The sequence below is a fragment of the Bubalus kerabau genome, chromosome 1 (assembly GCF_029407905.1).
Source record: "Bubalus kerabau isolate K-KA32 ecotype Philippines breed swamp buffalo chromosome 1, PCC_UOA_SB_1v2, whole genome shotgun sequence".
Lineage (NCBI taxonomy): Eukaryota > Metazoa > Chordata > Mammalia > Artiodactyla > Bovidae > Bubalus > Bubalus kerabau.
Window position 1 is genome coordinate 208,552,402 of NC_073624.1, and position 26,154 is coordinate 208,578,555.

The following is a 26,154-nucleotide window of genomic DNA, read 5'->3' on the forward strand; positions in this document are numbered from 1 at the left end:
TACTTTGACAGCCCCTTCTGGTGTGAAATTAGAATCTATATTATTAAATACATATATATTAAACATTTAATAATTCAATATTGTATTAAATACTTTATATAGCTTTGAAAACTGCTTATTTTTCCATTTAATATCCCTAAGACGACAGCTCACAGTATATAACAAGTATACTTTCACAATAAATTAATTCAGAGCAAAAAAAGTAAAAATTCTGAGTAGAAAATTTGCAATTTATAGCAATTACTAGAAGAACAAAGGAAGAAGAGAACAGACTTTTATTTCTATTTTTAAATGAAATCCATGCACAAAGTTTGACAGCAAGTCAGGAAAAGGACAATCCCCAGAAACTGAGAGGTAGTTTACAGTTCATTTTTATCTTTTATTTGGTCCTTTTTTCTAAAAATGTATAATTTCTTTGACCACATCTGTTATATGCTATTACAATGTCAGTTATTTTAAAAAGCATTAACATTTATTTCAATGGGAAATCAAGTGCACATCTCCCCTCATCACCCAGATGCATATAACAATTACATATGACAAGCAGACTACACTGTTGTAGAGAGAAAACAATTAATTTACAAATGCCCAAAGTCAATGTCTCCAGTCAGGGATTCATTTTAGGTTATTACAAACTGTCTGACAGGCTTCCTCATTATGCATTTCATAGGTTTGTCCTTAGACTCGATAATGAGGACTAAACTACAGAAAGGCTTTTCATATCCATTACATTTATTATATCACTCTCATGTATTTTGGTGAGCTTTGGTTTCAAAAACATGCAAATCTACTTCCTAGGGGTTCTCTTCAATATGAATTTTATAATGATTAGTAAGAGATGACCTGTGATTGAAAAGTTTCCCGCATGTATTACATTCATAGGGTTTCTCTCCAGTATGAATTCTCTGATGGGCAATGCGCGATGAGCTTTGTCTAAAAGTTTTCCCACATGTATTACATTTGAAGGGTTTCTCTCCTGTATGAATCCGCCGATGTTGAATAAGAGCTGAACTTTGGCCAAAAGATATGCCACATTCTTCACATCGATATGGTTTCTCTCCAGTGTGAATTCTCTGATGATTACTAAGGGATGAGTTACATCTGAATGTTTTTCCACACTCATTGCATTTATAGGGTCTTTCTCCAGTGTGCATTCTCTGATGTTGAATGAGAGCTGAACTTTGTCTGAAGGCTTTCCCACACACTTTACATTTACAGGGTTTCTCTCCAGTATGAATTCTTTCATGAATAATAAGTGTTGAGTGGGAACTTAAGGCTTTTCCACATTCATTACAATTATAAAACTTCTCACCAGTATGAATTATTCGGTGTCTATTAAGTCGTGAAATAGAAGTGAAGCCTTTTCCACATTCATTACATCTGTAAGGCTTTTCTCCAGTGTGAATTCTTTCATGTTGAATAAGAGATGCACTCTGACTGAAGGCTCTCCCACACTCACTACATTTAAAAGGTTTCTCTCCTGTGTGAATTCTCTGATGATAACGAAGGGATGAACTAGACTTAAAGGTATTACCACATTCATTACATAAGTAGGACTTTTTTCTGGAATGAATTCTCTGACATCCAGGAAGGGATGTACTGCAACTAGATGCCTTCCTACCTGGATTATATTTATAGGGGTTTTCTCCAGCATGGATTTTTTGATGTATAAAAAGGCCTGATCTTCTGCTGAAGGATTTACCACATTCTTTACACCTATAGGATTTCTCTACAGTATGTGTTCTTAAGTGTTTATAAAGGGATGTACTGAGAGTGAAGGCTTTCCCACATTCTTTACATATATAGGGTTTCTCTCCAGTATGAGTTATTTGATGTTGAATAAGTGCTGAACTTTGGTTAAAGGCTTTTGAACAGTCTTTACATTTAAATAATTTCTCTCCACTGTGGTTTTTCTCATGTTTACGAAGCGATGAAGTATTTATGAACGTTTTCTCACACATACTACATTTATAACGTTTCCCAGCTGTGTTGGTTTTTTGTTGATTAAATAAACTGAAATTTTGTTTGAAGCTGTTTCCTTGTATTTCACATTTTGGTGGGGCTTTTTCTCTTGGGATCACCTGTTGCCTAAAAAAGACTGACTTTGGGCACAAGTTTTGCCCAAATTGAGTATTTTTATGTTTTCTCTCTATAGTGAGGATTTTCTTGTGAGTGACTGAAACTATCTGTACGCTTTCTTTTTTCTCCTGCTTTTTCTCTAATCTGCCTTCATATCTGCAGGGTTTTTCTGATTTGAAGTCCCAGGGTCCACTCCTTTTGGATCTTTTCATTATCAGTTCCTGAAATGAATGATCTTGTGTTTGAGTTGACTTTGTGGTTTTATAACTGTTCTTCCATCCTGGAGAGGAAAGAAAAAACTGAAAATGTTTCATGTAATACAGCATTTGGCTACTAAATGTATAGACTGAATACTGATGGTATTCAAATAAGGTCTCAATATCTGGCCAAAAGATAATAAAAACTTAGGAGTTTTAATTAAGCAGTACAGAGAAATAAGCCAACACAAGCTGAGAACAAGAGGGTGGAGAAAATACTAAACAAACCCATTTAAAGATTGTGAGTGTAAGAGTGACCAGGAGAATCAGTTAATGGGAAAATGGAGAAGAAGGATTAAAAGGGGAGCCATAAATTGGAAAAGGCAGTCTGGGATCAGAGTCCAAAGCCCATGACAGAATTTTAAATTATCTTCATGAGATTTCTCTTACTTGTATAATCATTCATAATCTGGAAAGTCTTCATCTCTTTTCCCTCATGCCAAATTCCTTTGTATCAGTCAGAATCCATTCAAAAGTTAACTGAGTGTTTTTAATTGTTTTGTAGAAAATAATATTTATTGTTAATTGGAGGATAACTGCTTTACAATAGTGTTGGCTTCTGCCATACAACAACATGAATCAGCCGTAAGTATCCACATGTCCCCTCCCTCTTGAGCCCCTTCTCCAACTCCTACCCCATCCCACTCCTCTAGGTTGTCAGAGCACCAGGTTGAGCTCCCTGTGCCTACAGCAACTTCCCACTGGCTATTTTATACATGGTAATCTACATACATTAATGCTACTCTCTCAATTTGTCCCACCTTCTCCTTCCCCTGCTGTGTCCAAAGTCTGTTCTCTATGTCTGCATCTCTCTTCTTGCCTTGAAAATAGGTTCAATAGTACCATTTTTCTAGATTCCATATATATATTATTAATATATATTAATGCACCAACACATAAATATACTTATTATATTAATATTAATAATATATTATCAATTAATAATTATAAAATATAATCAATATCAACAATATATTAATACATATTAATATATGCAATAATGTGTCAACATATAACATATATTAATACATATTAATATATTATAAATTACTGTATGTTAATATATAAATATATTATATATAATATATTAAATATATATTTATTTATATTTATAATTATATTTATATTAATAATATATTATTAATAACTAAAATATATTAATATACATTATTAATACATTAATATATATTAACACATTATAATGTATAATGCATATATATGCATTAATATATTAAATTTATTTTTCCTTTCAGATTTACTTCATTCTGTATTATAGGCTCTAGGTTCATCCACCTCATAAGAACAGACTCAAATGCATTCCTTTTATGGCTGAGCAGTATTTCATTATGTATATGTACCACAACTTCTTTATCCATTCATCTGTTGATGGACATCTAGGTTGCTTCCATGTCTGAGCTATTGTAAATAGTGAACACAGGGGTACTGTGAGTTTACAGTCCATTCCTCTTATTATAGGCACTCACCACAGGACTAAAAAATATATATATATATATATTCTATACATGTAATTATACTTATCTATCTACCTATATCTAAATATATTTCACTTTCCTTTTCTATCCTAAGTATTCTTTGCAAGCAGATTAGCATGCTTTTTTAACCTACAGATCCTCCTAATGGCATCTGAATTACATATAAAATGTTTTATTAATCTTCCTCAACAAGTTATATATAAATTTTTGAACAATGTCAAATACTTTCAATAACTTATATATTAATTTCACACACACACACACACACAATTCAAACACTTGTAGCAGTTGCCTCCAGGATAGTACATTATACAAGCAATGAGAGGGTTTCAGAGCCACTTCAAACAGGAAGGAATTAGATCAATCTACTGAGGTAACAACAGGTAGGCATGAAACTAAAGGTTGCAAGATAGAAAAGTAACCTTGCTAATGATTCAAGCAAGAGAGGCTATGCAAGCAACATACAAAAGAGTCAAAGATTAAATATAAAAAAGGTAAAAAGGGCTAACATGATAACATGGTAAAGAACAGAATTAAGTTAAATTTTAATTGGGTAAGGATGCAATTAATTGAATATTAAATTTTGCCAGGGGAACAGGTATACATATAGTTATTTATTTTCTCCTGGTTAGAGTAACCATTTCAAGGGTTCCTCTGCATCTTACTGTATTTTGACATTTCTACTTGACATTCACAATCTGTGTACAGATTGTCTCTGCTTGGTGAACATAATATAGTCTGCTTTTCTCTTTTCTTCTACCAGAGTTAACTTCTCAGTTTCCTTCATGGGTAACTTCTATTCCCCCTTTAAAAACTGCTTTCTCTAGAGTTTGGGATTTTTTTCCCTTCACTCTACACATTCTCTTTGACTAATTTTATATGCACCCATCTTTACTATTTCTTTTCCTCTTTTCCAAGGCACTGGTATTTGCCATGCAGGGCAAGTGAGAATAACACTCATTAAAAAACAACAAAAACAACTAAGTATCAATAAATCATTCATTCAATTAGGGACCACATCTTCTGGAAAAGCCCACAGTGTGTATTTAGTGTAATAATAGCTTCTTTTCACTTAGCCAATCACAAAATCTTTCTGCTGCTTCAAAATCTCTCTCATCTTTCCTATTTACTGTTATGGAAAGAAGAGTTTTTTTAAAAAATTTTCTGTTCATACCCTCCAAGTTCCTTGTCCATCTAAATCTTGCTAAATATCAACTTTCAATAAGATTATTTGGGTAGAAGAGTGGGAGGCAGTCATAAAACTAGAGTACTTTCCCTGTTGGTTGCAGGCTACATGTGCTGGGGAAAAGACTCCAAAATTGTGGATTGTCATTTATAATGTAAAGTTAGAGACCCTGCCTTAGTTAGAGACCTAGACTTCCCTGGTGGCTCAGATGGTAAAGCGTCTGCCGACAATGCGGGAGACCTGAGTTCAATCCCTGGGTTGGGAAGATCTCTTAGAGAAGGAAATGGCAGACCACTCCAGTACTCTTGCCTGGAAAATCCCATGGACGGAGGAGCCTGGTAGGCTACAGTCCATGGGGTCGCGAAGAGTTGGACATGACTGAGCGACTTCACTTTCACCTTTATATAGGTCTGTATGTAAAGACTGCTGTATTATGACCAACAAGTTTACTAGAGCTCTTGAGCACTGGACTCGGGTACCTAAATGGTACTCTGCTTCTCATGCTTTAATGTTTCTACCATAGTATCTTAATTATGGTGGCTAAGTGGTAAAGAGTCCGCCTGCCAATACAGGATATGCGGGTTCAATCCCTGGGTTGGGAAGATCCTCTGGAGAAGGAAATGGCAACCCACTTCAGTTATTCTTGCCTAGGAAATCCCTTGGACAGAGGATCCTGGCAGGCTACAGTGCATGGGGGTCGCAAAAGAGTTGGACACGATTGGTCAACTTAACAACAACCAACACCACTTCTAGACTTCAGTCAGTTCAGTTGCTCAGTCATGTCCAACTCTTTGCGACTTCATGGACTGCAGCACGCCAGGTTACCCTGTCCATCACCAACTCCTGGAGCTTGCTCAAACTCATGTCCATCGAGTTGGTGATGCCATCCATCTGTCTCATCCTCTGTTGTCCCCTTCTCCTCCTGCCTTCAATCTTTCCCAGCATCAGGGTCTTTTCTAATGAGTCAGTTCTTCACATCAGGTGGCCAAAGTACTGGAGTTTCAGCTTCCGCATCAGTCCTTCCAATGAATATTCAAGGTTGATTTTCTTTAGGATAGATTGGTTGGATCTCCTTGCTGTCCAAGGGATTCTCAAGAGTCTTCTCCAACACCACAGTTCAAAAGCGTTGATTCTTTGGCACTCAGCTTTCTTTATAATCCAACTCTCACATCCATACATGACTACTGGAAAAACCTTGGCTTTGACCAGACAGACCTTTGTCAGCAAAAGTCTCTGCTTTTTAATATGCTATCTAGGTTGGTCACAACTTTTCCTTGAAGAAGCAAGCATCTTTTAATTTCTTGGCTGCAGTCACCATCTGCAGTGGTTTTGGAACCCTCCAAAATGAAGTCTCTCACTGTTTCGATTGTTTCCCCATCTATTGGCCATGAAGTGATGGGACTGGATGCCATGATCTTAGTTTTTAGAATGCTGAGTTTTAAACCAACTTTTTCATTCTCCTCTTTCACTTTCATTCTTCTTCACTTTCTGCCATAAGCGTGGTGTCATCTGTTTATCTGAGGTTATTGATTTTTCCTGGCAATCTTGACTCCAGATTGTGCTTCATCCAGCCCAGCATTTTGCATGATGTACTCTGCATCTAAGTTAAATAAGCAGGGTGACAATATACAGCCTTGACGTACTCCTTTCCCAATTTGGAACCAGTCCATTGTTTCATGTCTGGTTCTAACTGTTGACCTGCATCTTGACCTGCATACAGATTTCTCAGGAGGCAGGTAAGGTGGTCTGGTATTCCCGTCTCTTGAAGAATTTTCCACAGTTTGTTGTGATCTACACAGTCAAAGGCTTTGATGTAGTAAATAAAGAAGAAGTAGATGTTTTTCCTGGAGCTCTCTTGCTTTTTCGATGATCCAGTGGATGTTGACAATTTGATCTCTTGTTCCTCTGCCTTTTCTAAAATCCAGCTTGAACATTTGGAAGTTCATGGTTCACATACTGTTGAAGCCTGCCTTGGAGAATTTTGAGCATTACTTTGCTGGCATGTGAGATGAGTGTAATTATGTGGTAGTGTGAACATTCTTTGGCATTGCCATTCTTAGGGATTGGAATGAAAACTGCCCTTTTCCAGTCCTGTGGCCACTGCTGAGTTTTCCACATTTGTTGGCCACTGCTGAGTTTTCTGCATTTGCTGGCATATTGAGTGGAGCACTTTCACAGCATCATCTTTTAGGATTTGAAATAGCTCAACTGGGATTCCATCACATCCACTAGCTTTGTTTGTAGTGATGCTTCCTAAGGCCCACTTGAGTTCACATTCCAGGATGTCTGGCTCTAGGTGAGTGATTATAGCATCATGGTTATCTGGGTCATGAAGATTTTTTTGTATAGTCTTGCTCTCTGGCAATTCAGTCTCCACACTGTAACAGAGTAAGCTTTCTAAAATTCACATTTTACATGCTACAAACTTCCTTAAGATCCTCCAACTTATCTTGAACTTATAAGGTACACAGTACTTAACATGGTGAACAAAGTTTGTCATGATCTAACCTTTGCTCAGCTTGGAACTCATCTCCTTCCCCTGGCTTCTTGCCAGGTATGCTGAACTACATGCAATTTCCAGAGCCCTACATTTTTGTTTGTGTGTGTGTGTGTGTGTGTGTTATCTTTGCATATGCTGGAGACATCCTTTCCATTCCCAAATACTTATTAAGTGCCTACTATGGGCCAGGTAAAGTTCTAGGGAATGTAGAGAATGTGATGACTAAGAATTTCAGTCTTTAAGGAGCTTATACCTTGGTTTTGTGTTTGTGTGTGGGGGGGTGAGGGGGAAGGCGTGACAAATAATAAGTAAATAAATGACAACCATACTGATGTGTGAAGCAAGAGCTTCCTAGGCAAAGGAAACAGCAAATATCAAAGTGTGGTGACTTCTGAGACACAGCAAAGAGGCTGTGTGGCTACTAGAGCACGTTGAGCATGAGAGAAAATGGTAAATACTATTGAAGCAATAGGTAGAGGCAAGTCATATAAGGCCTAACAGGTGATGTAAGGACTCTGGAATTTTATCCTGTGTATGCTGGGAAGTCACAGGCCATTACATTCTCACTCAAGTTGGCTACTGTGTAGAGAACAGTGTTGACACACAAGTAGAAGCAGGGAACAGGGAAGATTACGAGGTTCCTGTAGTTAAGTAGGTGAGAAAGAAGGTAGAAGTATATGGTGACTGCATTCTTATCACCTGCTAACGGAACTGGAATTGCTAGTTGACTGTGTGTGTTAAGAACTAAAAACTTAACACTGATTGTGCCAAGATGGAGACTATTTGGGATTTAATAACTACTTTTCACGGGACAGGAATAAAGCCCCACTGGAGTGCACAGCAGAGAAGGCAATGGCACCCCACTCCAGTACTCTTGCCTGGAAAATCCCATGGACAGAGCAGCCTGGTAGGCTGCAGTCCATGGGATCGCTAAGAGTCGGACATGACTGAGTGACTTCACTTTCACTTTTCACTTTCATGCATTGGAGAAGGAAATGGCAACCCACTCCAGTGTTCTTGCCTGGAGAGTCCCAGGGATGGGGGAGCCTGGTGGGCTGCCGTCCATGGGGTCGCACAGAGTTGGACATGACTGAAGTGACTTAGCAGTAGGAGGAGTGCACAGAAGAAACACTGGGAGAAACATCAAGTATAGAAATGCTTTTGAAACGTTTTGTTTAAAGGAGAATAGAAAAACAGATTTGGGCAGTTTTAATTTTTTAATGGAAGTAATTACAGCTACAAGGTTCCATACCAATAACGGGAAACTCATTTCACTCTACCTCAAGTGCCAATACCTTAGTCCAAAATTCATGTTTCCTGCTGAAGGGGACATGAGTCCTAGATTGTGGACATCCTAACTGTTCTTTATGATCTGTTTAAAGTTTCTGGTAAGTCTACAGATGTGTCTCCTTAAGTGCAGTTCAACTTCTGCTCTTCTCAAGAGTCAAGCCTAGGCCTGAGCTATGTCATAAACAAGGCTATAACTTAGGTCAGAAGTTTAGAGACCAGGTGATTTTCCCAATGACTACCACCCCAACTAAAACCTGTCATTAGGTCTAGATTCTTTTCCCTTGGTGCTTATGAATCTCTGTGCATCTCTCTTCAATCTTCTCTTCCCACATGATTTCATCCACTCCCACACCTCCGATGTCAATGACTATACTGACTCTCAAAACACTTTAGAGAGGTATTTCCAGTTGCCTGCTAGATTTTCCATTTGTGTATTTTTCTTTAAATTCAGTTTGTCCAAATCTGAAACCAGTGCATTCCTTTCAAACTTTTCTTTCTGTGCTTCCTAGGTCTGAATTATATCATAACCTCAGCTCCTTTGCCATAAATTCTTAGTTTCATCTCAGAACCTTCTCTCTCCTGCATTCCATGTCTAGTCAGTCATCAAATTCCCTTAAATTGTATCACTAAGATGTTCCTAACAACCATCATTAATACATCCAAGTTCAGGACCTTCTTACTCTATAGTGACTATTGCTATTGACCTTCAATTTAATCCTTTGATCTGTTTTTCACCTTTCCAATATTACTTCCTACCAAATTTAACCTTCTTACTATATAGAACTCTTATTTCAAAAAGCATTGATTGTGCTTTATTTAACTCATTCTTCAAATTTTTAAAAAGCACCTACAATATGTTAGGCTCTATCCTAGGTACACGATCCACAAGACATTTCAGATCTGGTAATGAAAAGAAACAGTTAACTTCTTGAAGGAGTTCACTGTTTTTGCATTAGAGACAAAAAAGGAGTAGGCAATCACATTGCAATGTGATAATTTATACAACAAAAACACAAGACAGAAATGGATACAAATGTGAGCTTAGAACAGCATCCAAACTACCCTCAGACAGTAGTGAGTGCAAGCAGGGAAAGCATATAGGTGTGGTCAAAAGTTTGGGGAAGAAATGTCTAAAATGGGATTTTAAAGGCTTAGCTGTAGGTTAGATGGATGGGGTAGTGTGAAGGCTAAAGGCAGCATTAAAATCTTTGAACCCAAGTCAACTTTCCAGACCTATATCCTTCCCCACCTTATTCTACAGGTGGTCAGATTCAAAATTATTCCTATAAAAATGTCACATGCATTTGAAGTCTCAAGACTTTTCAGTCAGAGAACTGAGGGAGTTATTTGCTGAGAATTAAACATAATACCACAATGGGATAGAACTACACATCTGAAAATGTATTCCATAATGCTTATATATTCATGAAAAAGAGAAATGCTGTTTTAAAAATTTTGTTGTTTGTAATTCTAATTTTTAAAGCTTTGTATTACAGAAAATGTTCAACATGTACAAAAGTAGAGTGAATTGTACAATGAATGGCCACGCCAGCATCTACAATTACTAATGCTGTTACATTTATTACCTTTTTATGGGTAGAATCATATCACCAAAAAGATGTGTTGAAGTCCTAATTTCCAGTAACTCAGAAAATGACCTTATTTGGTAACAGTAACTTCACAGATTCAATCAAGTTAAGATGGGGTGATTAGTGTGGGATCTAATATGACTGGTGTCTTTATAATAGGGAAATCTGGACACAGGCAAGCACAGAAAGATCATGTCAAAATACCCCTGGAAACACCAAATAACAACAGAAGCATAGACTGGAGTGATGCAGCTGCAACCCACCACAAGAAGGTAGGGAGAGGCAAGGAAGGACCCTATCCGGAGTTTCAGAGAAAGCATAGTCCCACAAAACTGTGAGACAATAAATTTCTGTTGCTTAAAGCCACACAATCGTGGTACTTTGTTGGAACAGGCTGAGAAAGCCAAAAAGTTCATTCAGGTTTTTCTGTAAGATGTTATGGAAAAGCTCAAATGAACTTTTTGGCCAACCCAATATAATTCCCTTACATCTCTTCCATTAGAGTATGCTAAAGTATGCTAATGCCCTATTATATCATTTCATCAATATTTCAGAACACATTTCTCAAAGATAGGAATTCCACTTGTAAACACAACCACATACTTTTACTATATCCACCAAAATCAACATAATTGTTTGAAGTTATTTTTGCCTGTAAGATAGTAAATGTTCTTCGCTCAAATTCCAATGTGCTTCTCAGGGGTGGTTAAAACATCAATAAACAATTCTTGGATCCCAACTGGGTGTCCTACAATTCAACTCTAACATTATCTATAATACCTAGTATGCATGCTCAGTCATATCCAACTCTTTGTGACCCCAAGGGCTGTAGCCCAGCAGGCTCCTCTCTGTCCATGGAATTTCCCAGGCAGGAATACTGGAGTGAGTTGCCATTTCCTACTAAAACCTAGAGATAGTATCATATCCCACAGGTTATGGGCTCAGTTCTCTAAGACTTCCCCCCGCCTCGTTCAGACATCTGTCACAAGCCCAGGTTATCATCTGTACTTCTGACCAATTGGTTATAAATCAAAGGTTCCCACGACCCCTTTCTTAGGTTTGATTAATTTGCTATAGTGGCTCATAACTCACTTTTGCTTACTAGATCACCAGTTAATTATAAGAGGATATACCTTGAGAAAAACCAGATGGAACAGATGTACAGGGCAATGTATGGGGAAAGGGCATGGAATTTCTATGCCCTCCCCAAGTGAATCACTCTCCCCAAATCTCCACATGTTCAGCAACTCAGGAGCTTTCTGAATCTGTCCTTTTGGGGTTTTATGGAGGCTTCATTACATGGGCATGATTAATTAAATCATTGGCCACTGGCAACTAGTTCAACCTCCAGGCCCCCTCCCCTCCCTGGTGTGAACTAAAAGTTTCAACCCTTTCATCACATGACTAGTCCTGGAAACCAAATCCCATTCTAAGGTAGGGTCCAAGAGAAACATCATTAACATAACAAAGACAACTTTGGGACTCTCATCACCTAGGATTTCCCACAGTTTTAAGAACTGTACCCAGGTTCAGGGGTAAAGAATCCTCCTGCCAATGCAGAAGACGCAGGCTTGATCCCTGGGTCGGCGAGATCCCATGGAGTAGGAAAAGGTAACCCACTCTAGTATTCTTGCCCGGAAAATTCCATGGACAGAGGAGTCCGGTGGGCTGCAGTCCATAAGGTTTCAGACACACTGAGCACTCATGCACCAAATATATTTTTTTAATTATAAATCATAACACTGATATAAACCACTAAGGATCTTTATTTAAACTGCTGTGATTTAAAGGCAATTGAGATAATTCTTCTCTATGTGACTAAACCAATGACATGATATACTATTAGAGTCATTTGTTTCATTTTGCTTTTAATATTTATGGAACACTTTTTCCAGTTTTATTTAATACTATCCTTATTCTCTTAATCTTTTTTGTTTTTCTTCTTTCACCTTACAGGTAACCTTTTTTATTGATACGTGTGTGCGTGCTAAGTAACTTCAGTCATGTCTGACTCTTTGCAACCCTATGAACTGTAGCTCATCAGGCTCCTCTGTCCATAGGACTCTCCAGGTAAGAATACTGGAGTGGGTTGCCATGCCTTCCTCCAGAGGATCTTCCCAACCCAGGGATGGAATTTGTGTCTCCTGCACTGGCAGCTGGGTTCTTTATTGATCTGCTTTTATCTTTTTCTTTTTTAATACAAGCAAATACATACTTTTTCTTTTTTGGTATCTCCTCTTTTCTTTGCTATCTATATTTTTCCTCACTTAGTAATATTATCATCCCACAATGGAATTTATAGAGATCTCCCCTCATTCCTTTTCACAGTTGCAAAGAATTTCTTGGTGAGAATGTACCCAGTTTATTCAAGCAGATTTCTTTGATCGATAGTTGGATTAACTGGGTTAACATTACCCAAAGCCACACACGATCAAAATCACCTCTTCTGCCTAGAAGAGAGCCAGCCGAAGACCATAGAACTACTCCTTAGAGTGAGAAAGCGCTCTATGAACTGACATGCAAAGAGCTTCAATATGTACCAAAGTGAAAGGGGTAGAATAATGTATGCTGTATAATATAATTGGAGTGGACAAAGGAAAAAAAGAAATATGTATTTATATTTCCATATAAGAGCTCTGCCAGCTGCTGCTGCTGCCTCCTCATCACATCTCACCTTCCATAGTATCCTACATGTGTTCATTTCCTCATGCACCTCTCATGGGCTCATTTTTGGCTTCTGTTCTTACCACCACTCTCTTTAAGGCAACGATGACCTCCATGTGAAAAAAGCAAGACGTGCTCTTCAGTCCTCACCTAACTCACGTTTCAGCAGCAGCCAAGAATGACTCCTCCTTTTCACTGAGAAGTTCTTTGCCTAAGCTACAGTAGGCAGCTGCCGGAGTTCTCGGCCTGAGCTCGCCTCCACATTCTCCTCATGGTCCACCAGCCTCAATTTCCTTTGCAGCTTTTCAGTCTCCTTTGTGCACTCCTTTTCCTCTACCTGATCTTTAACCCTTGGAGTTCCACAGGGTTGAGTCCTAGGCCCCTAATTCTTTTTACTCTGTACCCTTTCCACAGGCCAGGTTCATCTACAGACATATTCTAGGCAAGACTTCTCTACTCTCCATACCTAATTATACAACATCCTACTCAAAACAGCAATTAGATGTCTCAAAGACAGCTCAAATTCAACATGCCTAAAACTGAATTTATGACTATTCCCTCCTTCCAACCTGTATAACTTATAAATGGCACCTGTTGTTTCTATAAATGGCACCAGTTCTGAATCAAAACTTTAAAAGGCATCCTTCATACTTCTCCCTCAGTTAATCGATTACCAAGACTTGTTTCTTCTAACATCTAAATAAGTCTCAAATTCATTTAATTTTCCCCACCTCTACTGATATCATCCTTTATGAGCCTTGACTTCAATGACACTAGACTCCTGAGTTTCCTTCTATAGTACACCTTATCTTTATCATCCCTACAGGTTCATTTCTCTCTACCTAGCCATGAAATGCCAGAGTTTCTCTAGATTGAGTCCTATTCTCTTTCTTTCTCTTGCTGTACCCTGAATCCACTCTACAGGTTAACTCAAACTCAAGCATTGCTTCAATTATCTTTTAGTGACCGAGTCTTCACATTTAATGCTCAGTGTATATTATGAGGGATGGAACTCTAAATCTACTAGGCTATTTGACATCTTCACTTGAATAGCTGGATCAACCAAAAGATGATTCAATTTAATTCATCTAAAACCATATTTATACTAACCCCCAAATTTGATCTCCTAGCATCACTATCTCAGTGAATGATATCACTGTCCTTCCCAGAATAGGCCACAAACCAAGCGAAGCATCCTTGACAACTCCCTCTCTTCTATCTTCCATATCTGATCCATCTCTAAGTCCTGCTGCTTTTATCTGCCAAATACCTCTGAAATCGGTTCCCTTTTTTCTAGCTCTGTCACCACTACCTAACCAAGTCATTCATGGATTCACCAGCTGGAAGCTGACTCTAACCAAGCACTACTTTAAGTACTGAGGAGATGGGAATAAATAAACAGACAATCCAGCATAAGGGAACTTACAATCCAGCATAAGGAACTTACAGTCCAGAGTAATAGCAGATAATACATAAATATGTACTATTTTGCAGTGAGGAGTACTCAGAGAAAATAAAGTATGGTGAAGGAAAAAAGAATGTGGAGGATAAAAGACCATGTTCAGATGAGCTGTGACTAATTGATAAAGTGCAAACTGAGCTGAAACCTATATAGTACAAGGAAGTGAGTCACATGGGCTCCTGGCTGCCAGGAAGAAAAATGGTCCAGGAGAGGAAAAAGCAAGTGCAGAGGCCCTTACATGGGAGCCTGTTTGGCCTGCCTGACAAACTACAAAGAGACCAGGGTGATTAGAGTTCTCCAATACAGGGCAGAGAGGAAAGAGATGAAGGTGAAAAGGTAGCCAGAACCAGACCACAAAGGCCTCTGAGGGCCATGCTGGGGGCTTTATATTGTGTTCTATGTGACAGAAGCCACAAGAGGCTTTGGGCATGACAGTAAGATAACCTGATCTACATTTTAAATAAACCATTCTAGCAGCTACAAGGAAAAAAGATATTGGTGGCAGGAGGTGAGGGCAGGGGACAAGAACAAGACTAACTTAAACATATTAAACACACTTTCACCTTGTAAGGAATCCACTGTTTAAAACCACTGCATGCTCTTTAATTAGACTGCTGCTATATCCTCTACAGCACTTCTCTGCAAATTAGAAAAAGACCCCTAATCTCTGTGCAGATGCAGCCCCAACAAATCGAAGTTGCTGCCTTCAAAACAAGTTGAAGGCAGCCCACAAATGACTGCTCAGCTGACCATCTGGCCAGGTTCAATCTGCCCTGAATTCTTGCATAAATACAACAAAGGAAGAGAAAAAAAAAACAAAGAAAAGCACTTTCTCATTGGAGGGAATTGTTTACCCAGATCATCATTGGGTTTTTAAATTTTTGAATTAAAGAATATTTTTACATTGGGTGTAAACCAAACTCATGAGATGTTCAAGTTGATTTAATCACATTATTCCTGTATGTGTGTGTATATATATATACCACTGTGTACTATAGCAACAATCTAATGAGACTGCTCCCTGAAAGGAAAGCTATGACAAATCTAGACAGTGTAGCCCGTATAGTCAAAGCTACAGTTTTTCCAGTAGTCATGTATGGATGTGAGAGTTGGACCATAAAGAAGGCTGAGTGCCAAAGAATCGATGCTTTCAAACTGTGGTGTTGGAGAAAACTCTTGAGAGTCCCTTGGACAGCAAGGAGATCAAACTAGTCAATCCTAAGGGAAATCAACCCTGAATATTCACTGGAAGGACCGATACTGAAGCTGAAGCTCCAATATCCACCTGATGCAAAGAGCCGACTTAATGGAAAAGACCCTGATGCTGGGAAAGATCGAAGGCATAGGAGAAGGCGATGGCAGAGGATGAGATGGTTGGATGGCATCACTGACTCAATGGACATGAGTTTGAACAAACTGTGGGAGATAGTGCAGGACAGAGGAGCCTGGTATGCTGCAGACCATGAAGTCAAAGAGTCAGACATGACTGAGTGGCTAAACTATTATACACACATACACACATATACATAATATTTCAGAAAACTGATTATAGACTTTGGACTCATTTCTTAAGTAAGAGACTCAGATGAGATGTGTACCTTTTGAGCCATTCCCTCCTATCTCTCAATATAAAACATATGGATCCAAGGATGACAGTTTTTTTTCCCTTTTTGTTTGTTTTTCCTATTTATGAGTAGTTTTGAAGTGAAAATAATATTTTAAAAAACATATTTGGAGGCAACTAGAGATCCTAGGTGGAGAAGGCAATGGCACCCCACTCCAGTACTCGTGCCTGGAAAATCCCATGGATGGAGGAGCCTGGTAGGCTCCAGTCCATGGGGTCGCTGAGGGTCGGAAACAACTGAGCGACTTCATTTTCACTTTTCACTTTCATGCACTGGAGAAGGAAATGGTAACCCACTCTAGTGTTCTTGCCTAGAGAATCCCAGGGACGGGGGAGCCTGGTGGGCTGCCGTCTATGGGGTCACACAGAGTCGGACATGACTGAAGCGACTTAGCAGCAGCAGCAGCAGCAGAGATCCTAGGAGTCCTACCTTGGAAGCATAAGCTTTTCTGTCACTGGTTGTTCAAAGGGTTGGTTTTTGGCTCTGGTCTAGAGTTAATAATCGAAGTGTTCCAAGAACATCCAGGTCCTTAACCTGAGCTCACAGGGAAGTGAGTTCCTCTTGAAAGGAAATTGTTCTGAGGGTACTTTAGCCCAGGAAGATGAGGGATTCACCAGGGGTGCAGGAGGGATGCGACACATGCCAGCACTCCCAGGACACCCCATCTGACTGCCACCTTTGACCAAAGAGAGGAAGTTCATTGCATCAAGAGAAACGCACACACTGGTTGGCTCTGACGTCTTTACTTCCTCCAGACACCCACTCAGAGTTTTCCTGCAACATCCCAAACCTGAGAAGGACTCCACATCTCTGCCAGGTGGCCTTGGGGTCTCTCTGGACAGCTTTGGACTCCAGTCATACTTTCTATTCAGTTTAATCCAACTAATACTTCACTCAGGAAGGGGGACTCCTCATGGATCAGAGTCTCCTGAGGTGAAGGGAAAGGGAACAATTCTTCCTTTTCTTAATCTGATCTTTCATGCCAGACTCAGCCCACACCTCACAGTGGGACTGATATCCTTCCTAACTCTCCACTGGTTCCTTGCTGCCTGAATTCTCTGTTTACTCTGTGGTGGTCTCCAGAAATTCCCACAAAATTAGTGTATTTCTCCCAAATGACAGTTAAAAGATATAAACAAAGACAAGTGTGGTTTCTAGCTCAAAAGATCTCATCTTGTACAATCTCACTTTAGGAAGAAAGTGTTCTAAAGGTGTGTGGGCTTTAGGGATGGATATAGCCTGTCCTGCAGTCCATCTGCTGGTGACTTCTTCTCAGGCTCAATCACAGATTCTTCCTTCTTAACCCATCTCATAAACACTGAGGTTTCCTAGGACTCTTGTCTGCTCCTCTATTCCTTTACCTGCACAGTTCAAGGCTTCAAATGCCACCTTTGCACTAACGCCTCCCTGACCTCCCTATTCAGTTCCAACCCATAAATTCTTCTACAGCTGTTTACCGGTAACCTGTACCTGTATTTTGCTCACATCTCAAATGAAACCCATCCCATACCAAACTTGCCCTATACCGTTAAAAAAGGGCCCCCTATTTTTTCCTCCTGAACCCACTGCATGTGCCTTCTAGGTAATGTCTTGCCTACATTATGCAATAATCTCCAGAAGGTTCCCACCTCTAGTTTTTCCTCACTTCAAATCTAAGCCCAACAATGTTTCTGAAGTGACCATTCTTATTAAATTAAAATTACAAAATAAGGACTTAATTAATATATTGTCTGTGAAAATTTTAATTATATTACATGTAAATAAAGTCACTTTTCATCATGTCCATTCTCAACCCTAATCCAGATGGAACTAGTTACCAGGTTAGGTGTCCCTGACTTTTCTCTCAGGACTTAGACACCTAGTATGCATACAGACAAACATACATGTAAGTTTCCCTAGACATAAATGGTGACATGTCATAATCATGCTCCATAATGCGCTTTTTAGTCCCTTACATGCCTTGGAGCTCTGCCTCCACCAGTGCTCTTGCTCTATGACTGTGGTGTTATCTGCCAGTGTAGGTGTGCTCAGCGTCTTTAGGTATGATTTTACCGAAGGTTATCTATAGTGTCTCAGACTGAGGCCATTTTTTCTAGAATATGAAGGACCATATAATTCTTCAGTTTAAAATCCTTGAATTTTTTCCAGTCAACCATGGACAGCTCCCATCCCTAAGAACTGAACCAAAGCGCTTCATAGTGTGGCCCCCACCTGGCTTTCTAATCTATTTCCTTCCTCATCTCTTTCTTTTCCCATGACCCTGGGCTTCAGTCAGAATGAATCTGCTGCAGTTCCTTCAATACACTAAGCTTGCTGAATGAATACCTGAAAATGCGGCTCTCCTCTGAAACAACAGGAAAGAATAAGAAAAAAGATCCTGAGAGATTCACCTGTGAAGTATCAGAGAAACAGAGGAAGCTTGCAAATGGGGGCCTTAGCATCCCTTCTCTACCACTTCTTGAGCACTGAGAAGCCAGAAAAACTTCCCTGACCAACATCTTCAAGTCACAAACCCACTCATTTACCAGACTGCTGCCTGCAGAGATTCCCCACCCACTCACCTAGAGAGGAGCCTCCAGGGCTTTCTTTCTCTACCTTCCAGGGATCTTCTCCTTGCTGCAACAGGGAGATCACTTTGGGTTTGGGAAATAGGAGTCCTGCTCATAGAGCAAAAAAGAAAACAAAAAGACTTGATTTTGCCTTGATGCAAAGAAGAATCTGAAATCTGAGTAGAAAACTCAAAGGATGATACAAAGAACTTCTGTGGGGTGTTTAAGTTGTGACCCCACGATGTGAGCGGGTATGTTAGGGTAAAGGCAAGGGACAATGCAACATTTAGTTGTATGTCAGTGAGGCATGATAAATGTACAGCCTTGATTAATAGGCAAAAACAGTTTTCTATACAAGAGGGAATATGCATACACTGTTAAATGAATTGTTATACATACAGACTAAATTAACATTTGTAACAGGTATCTATGGAAAGGATTATGTATCAAGAAGCTTGTCTAAAATGAGAAAACACTATCTGATCCCTTTGAAAGATGGCAGCGGTCAGCAAACTATGGGTCTCATATGCCAAATCTAGACTACCATCTGTTTATGTATGACTCTTGAGCAAAGAATGGTTGAAAAAAAAAGAATATGTTACAGAGACCATATATGGCCCACAAAATCTAAAATACTTACTCCCTGGCCCTTTAAAGAAAAAGTTTGCTGACCCCTGTAAAAGAGAATTGAGAAAAGCAAGTGTTGGGTCAAAGAAGAGGGTTGAGGGATGCTCTGTTAAGAGATGAGCAAACACATCATAGCTCAGTCTCAGAGGGAAAACGAGGGAAGTGCCTACAATGAGGGAATTTCTAATGTGCAGCTCTGTAGACTGTCCCATCCATGGGGCAATTCCATGCCTGTGAGGGGGAAAAAGTTTTTCGGATTTATTTATGGAGATCCAATTTGTACAGTGCTAAGGCAAAAAAAAAAACAAAAAACAAAAAACAAACAAAAAAAAAAACACCTCAGATAAAGTTTTTAAATGACCCAGGGCTTTTATCCAGGGAATCAGGTACTGAGGTATCCAGATTTCTGAATTCTGTATCTACAGGGGAAATTTCCTTACCCAAGGAGACAAGATTACTATAGTTCTCCAGCATCACATCTTGGTACAAGTTTCTCTGAGGAGGAGCCAGCTTTTTCCACTCATCCCGTGTAAAGAGCACAGCCACATCTTCGAACGTCACTGACACCTGTAGAGACAAGCCATCCCAGCTCAGCCAGGACCACCCATCACACAGGGTGAAAAAGGTGGCAGTGGGTAGTAGATGGGCTACCATGAAATGCTTCTATACTATTCTGGGTTGTGAAACTTCCAGATCATTTGTTTAATGAACAATTGACCTGTGACAAATATATACTGAGCAGCATGAAGTATGAACCAGGCCCTGTTAACCACTACAAAAGATGTGTGGAACTATTAATGCCATTAGTGGGAAGGTCATTTAGAATAATCTTTCTAATGGCAATTTGATAACACACATTACAAGCTTTAAAATGTGGATATTCTTTAATGCTCCAATTACTGTATTTGTTTGATAATGAACAGTGAACAAAAATGTACATAAAAGGATGTTTATCATCATCCTAGTAACAGCAAAGAAATGGAAACAGAAATAATCACTGAGAGGAATTAGTTTACTTAACTTAAGGCACTATGTTTGTGCTCCCTAAAACTTGAAGACAGTAACAATGGAAAGTAAAACAGCTATCATTTATTGAAAGCTTTTTTCAGGCCAAGTACTATTCTTAGAGCTTTATATTAATCTTTAGTATAAACCTTTATTTTGTCTTCATAGCAACCCTAAATTGTCTCCATTTTACACATGAGAAAGCAAAGGAGAAATTTACCCAAGTCACATAGCTGGTATGAAGGAAACATCACTACTCTTGTAAGTCTCTTCGACTCTAAATACAGTACTATTTCACTTTTGACACCAGATGTGGAGGGTTTTCCATACACCAAGCAATTGTGCAACACCAGCTGGGTGTCTTACAATGATACTCAATTCTGACACTGAGGATAGTGTCAGATCCACAGGTTAAAGGATCAGTACCACAACACTGGCCCCTCTTCAGTGTCAATCACAAGTCCAGGTTGTTACCTGTGTTTCTGACTGACTGGCTATAAATTGGAGGTTTCCACAACCCTCTCCTAAGGTTTGATTAATTTGCCAGAGTGGCTCACAGAACTCAGGAAAACATTTACTTACTAGATTACTGGTTTATGATAAAAAGAATGTAACTCAGGAACTGGCAGATGAAAGAGATGGACAGGGAGGGGGTGTACCATGGACTTGCCATTCTCTCTGACTCTTTAAATGTTCACCAACCTGGAAGAACTCTGAACCCTTTTGGATTTTCATGAAGGTTCATTACATAGGCATGAGTGATTAAATAATTGACCATTAGCAACTGATTCAACTTTCATCTCCTAGGGTGGTGGTGGGTATAGGGAGGCAGGACTGAAAGTTCCAACCCTTTAATCAAGGTTCCCTAGCAATTAGTCCCCATCTTTAGGTGGGGTCCAAAAGTCACCTCATTAACTCTGGTGTGATGAAAGGGCTTGTTATGAATAACAAAGTACATCCATTTTGCCTTCATTGCTCTGAAGTAATTTCAAGGATAAAAATCATTTATTACTAATCACTTAGGAAATCACAAGGGTTTTGGAAATTATTTGCCAGAAACAAGGACAAAGACCAAATATATCCTTCATATTATAAGTCACAATATCACAGCTGGTCAGTGGTAGAGACAGAATTCCAATCCAGGGAACATCCAAGGCTTCATACTTAACCACTCTGCAAAACTTCCTCTCAACGCCTATCTAACAGGGTTAAGAAATACATGAGATAATCCATACAGTGAAGATAAACAGTAATGATGTACGCAACAATGTGAATGTATTTAATGTCAATGAATTATATACTCAAAAGTGGTTAAAGTGGTAAATTTAATCTTATGTATATATTACCACAATGAAAAATTAAAAGAGATTAGATCTGGTAGACAGTGCCTGAAGAACTATGGACGGAGGTTCATAACATTGTACAGAAGGTGGCGACTAAAACCATGCCCAAGAAAAAGAAATGCAAGAAGGCAAAGTGGTTGTCTGAGGAGGCCTTACAAATCTGAGAAAAGAAGTGAAAGGCAAAGGAGAACGGGAAAAATATACCCAACTGAATGCAGAAGTCCAGAGAACAGCAAGGAGAGAAAAGAAAGTCTTCTTAAGTGAACAATGCAAAGAAAAGAAAAATACACACATACATATGTACATAAATAAATAATGAATAAATAAAGGTACATAGAAAATTATTCTGAAGGCTGCATACCAAAGGAATGACCATTATTTTGTCCAGGGGATGTTGGGGTAAGAGTGATTTTACTTTCTTTTTTATGTATGTATTTTTTATTTTCTGAATTTTTAAACATTAACATGCAGTGCCATATAATAAGATAATTTATTGGCACAGGGGAGGGATACAAGAAATGATCTTTGCCCTCAAAAGAAATAACAATCCAATTGGCAGACAGGGAAAAATGCATGAATAATTTGAGCAATGAAAGAAAAAAGTGTTGCTGGACAAGACTATATACCATTTCCTAGTTTAATCCTCATTTTAGAGATGAGGAACATAAGATCCAGGGCACATACTTTATCCATGGCAGAGACAAGACAGTAACTGAAGTTTTCTTTTAACCCAGCACTTGGTGGGTATACTCTTTCTCTGGTCTTAAATGTCCTGTCACTGAGTTTTATACACAAGTCCACGCAGTACTGATGTACGGGCAGCAGATGAGGTTAGGGAGAAATGTCATATAGGACTCGTACATATGGACAGAGAAGATCTGGGGCAAGAGAGCAGCTTGGCTCTGCTGGAATGGAATGTGAAAGCCTTAGAAGAAAGTAACCCAAATGTGCAAAGGCAGGTCCTAGCCATAGCTGCAAAAGATCAACCACCACATTTCATGGGTCCAGAAAATATACAATATCCCATTGCAGACAGCTCTGGTAACTTGGGGGTTAGGCTTGCCCTGTGTTCTGAAAAGAGGTACAAGAGGAATGACTGGACAATAACCAACATGAACTTAGAACCTGGGTTTGATTTCAGATTACCTGACTTCGTTGAGCCTCAGTGGCAAGTCTAAAATGGGGGTAATAACTTCTACTTTGCTATAACAGTGAGAATAAAGCTAAAGCCCTTGGGATATTCCCTAGCAACATTATCTATTATGGTTAGATGAGGAAGGACACTGTACAGTCATTTCTATGTACCAACAATAATAGTATCATATATTATATTAATATCTTCAGCCACCACAACCATCACATGCTGCTGCTGCTGCTGAGTCACTTCAGTCATGTCCAACTCTGTGTGACCCCATAGACGGCAGCCCACCAGGCTCCCCCATCCCTGGGATTCTCCAGGCAAGAACACTGGAGTGGGGTGCCATTTCCTTCTCCAATGCATGAAAGTGAAAAGTGAAAGTGAAGTTGCTCAGTTGTGTCCAACTCTTCGCGACCCCATGGACTGGAGCCTACCAGGCTCCTCCGTCCATGGGATTTTCCAGGCAAGAGTACTGGAGTGGGGTGCCATTGCCTTCTCCCAACCATCACATACTGAACATCTATTATGTGCCTGGCCCTGATCAAAACTTTTTCCACGCACTAACTCCCAGGATCCTCTCATCTATGCTAGGAGGTAGGTATGGTTGTTGTTTTCTTTTCACAGGTGAAGAAACTGAGGCACATTAACAGCAACAGAGAAGATGGGCACAAACCTGGCCATACAGCTCAAAAGAACCACTCATAATCACTGTATACCCTGCGTTCCACTACCAATATCCTATGGAACTCTCACTGCTGCTTCCTGAGGAGTCTTCTCTCTACTCTTGGAGTCAAGAGACTACTCCATCTATGTCCCCTCCAACATGGTTATCCTTTATTTTGCACACTGGCTCACCTGGATGGGGTCCCACTCTCATTTTCACAGCATAAAGATGAAATGGCAGGTCAAGATCAGTTTTCAAGACAGTGATGGAAACAAGCTGCATGATCCAGGTTAAGAAGGAGAAAAAACTAAAAACTATGGACTGGGCAAAGCCTTGGAAAGTATCATGAGGATTCTCAGAGGTGGAAAGAAAAAGAAAAAGAAAACCATTCTGGCTAAGGGTAGGGAGGGGGATATGAATGAACAAAGGGAGTATATCAGAAAGGAACTCTGTCAAGAGTGTGTGTTTGTTTGTTCTGACCCCAAGTGGTATAAAACATGTGGTATCTTACTTCTCAAACCAGTAATCATATAGTAAACTGAGGTTAATGACTAAAAGCGCACCTATTAGGGGAAAAAAAAAAAAAAGAGAAACACTAGACATGGATGCGGAGAAGGCAATGGCACCCCACTCCAGTACTCTTGCCTGGAAAATCCCATGGATGGAGGAGCCTGGTAGGCTCCAGTCCATGGGGTCGCTAAGAGTCGGGCACGACTGAGTGACTTCACTTTCACTTTTCACTTTCATGCATTGGAGAAGGAAATGGCAACCTACTCCAGTATTCTTGCTTGGAGAATCCCAGGGACAGAGGAGCCTAGTGGGCTGCTGTCTATGGGGCTGCACAGAGTCGGACACGACTGAAGCGACTTAGCAGCAGCAGCAGACATCGATGGGGAAGGGTGGGGTGGGGAGGGGGAAGGCAAATATTCTCTACAGAACCCATCATCCACCATGGTGGACCAGTTGTAAGAGTTCTTTCAAGAGAAAAGGACTTGAGCTCCAAATCCTGGCGAAAACTGTATTGGGTAGAGAATTTTACTTTGAGGGTTAAAAACCCCACCTGTCCCTAAGACTTGAGATGACAACTCACCTGAGACCTTGCTTCCCTCTGTTCAGTAGCCATATCTTCTTTCTGGGCAGTGTCCCCTGAGGATGGGTGAAGTCTCCAGAAGCCAGATCTGAGGGAAGACAAAGCGAGCCAGGAGGAAGCCCCTTCTGTTTTCCACCCCTCTGAATCAGCAGCTCTGAATCATTTACACTCCCTGAGAATGATGCCAAGTGTCCTCAGAGAAGGAAGTCAGAAGCAGCCAGGGGTAGACAGGACCAGACAGAGGAGCTGGGTCATCCTGTTCCAAGCCCAGCTCTTTCCCTGGCTCCGTGAAAAACGTCCTAGGACTCAATCAGCAGCAGCAGCAACTCCTTGAGCCTCATGAAGTGCCAGGCACTACCTGCATTACTGAGCACGGTTGACACTGTCAGCTCCCATTTTACAGATCAGGAAACTGAGGGCAGAGTGGGAACAACTTGCCAGGGAGGCTGGCATCTGCTCTAAACTCCGTGCGTGCATATGTGACAACTTTTCTGCACTTCGAGTCTTCCCACCCAACTCGTCCTCCTCCTTGCAAGGAAATAATTTCCAGATTTTTAGAGAAAACTGCTTTGGAAAGGGAAAGCATCAGTTCTCCTATGGCGGAGGAGGCTGCTGTCTTGAGAAACGAGGTACAGACAACCAGAGACCTGGATTCCAGTCCTGATTCTGCCACTGGGGGAAGCCGGCGATTCACTTCTCAGGCAAAACAAGCCTGTCTCTAGGGAGAGCAGCGGCGATGGTAGGGGAAGGAAATTATTTTCTCACGTTCACTGCCGGCCCAGAGCAATTCAAACGCCGGAAGAAGCCGGGAAGGTACCGCGAGGGGAACCTATCTGGAGGAAGCAGGAGGATGGCTGAGCCCGGCCAAAAGAGAGGAAGTGTCCGACTTGTGGCGTTCAGGGCACGTCTGTGGGAGGCGGTGGCGTCAGGAGGACAGAGCCCGGATGCCCGGCCCTCGGCCCGCTGGCGCCCACAAAGGCCCAGCTTGCTCCTGCTGGGCCTGTGTCCCGCGCCCCGACGCATCCTCCCGAGGCCGGGTCTTCCCTCCCGCATCCCGCCTACCCTCCGCCGCTCACCTCGCCTAGGCCTCTGGGGTTCCGTGGGCTGCAGGCGGGAGGCTCCGGAACTGCCACAGCCTGACAGCAGCTTGGGGTCTGGACTCGCCCGAGGTGCTGCCTGGGCCAACCTCAGGTCGGGTGGCTGCTCACGCCAGCTGCAAAAGCTGGGCACCCCAAGTAGGTACAGGAGGGGCGGGGCAGGGACTGTCGCTATACCCCTCTGGGAAATGTAGTTCACGTGAGAACCCAAGGATTCTGGGACGTGTAGTTCGCTGAGTTTGTCTGCGAGGAGACGGCTCGTTGAGCTCCTTACTCGCACAAACCCAGACCCCTGTTCGTTGTCTCGCTTTGTGGGCTGCTGACTCCTGGGTTCCCAGTTCTTCCGCGAGGAAACGGACGTTCATCGAGGACAGTGTCTTGTAGCTCTGCATCTGTGTAAATGATAGGTCAAGTAGACCACCGTCAAGAACAAACCTATTTCCCCTAAGGTCTTTCAACAAAATTAGCTGTAAGGGAATTAATGTCTAGGCTACAA

The 26,154-nt window shown here is 40.6% G+C and overlaps 1 protein-coding gene across 3 annotated transcripts; it reads right to left on the reverse strand.

Moving 5' to 3' along the window:
* Positions 1-257: 257 nt before the first annotated feature.
* Positions 258-25,858, reverse strand: ZNF354A (zinc finger protein 354A). Of its 3 annotated transcripts, XM_055551793.1 has the most exons (5): positions 25,638-25,857; positions 24,562-24,649; positions 19,762-19,888; positions 18,707-18,802; positions 258-2,359 (listed from the first exon to the last, which is right to left on the reverse strand). In XM_055551793.1, exons 2-5 carry the CDS (start codon positions 24,592-24,594, stop codon positions 795-797), a joined length of 1,821 nt encoding a protein of 606 aa, XP_055407768.1. In that variant the 5' UTR covers positions 24,595-24,649; positions 25,638-25,857; the 3' UTR covers positions 258-794. The 3 variants fall into 3 exon arrangements, with proteins under 3 accessions (XP_055407768.1, XP_055407778.1, XP_055407786.1); XM_055551803.1 differs by lacking the exon at positions 18,707-18,802 and having other exon boundaries at positions 25,638-25,858; XM_055551811.1 differs by lacking the exons at positions 18,707-18,802; positions 19,762-19,888 and having other exon boundaries at positions 25,638-25,858.
* Between the last annotated feature and the right edge of the window lie 296 nt (positions 25,859-26,154).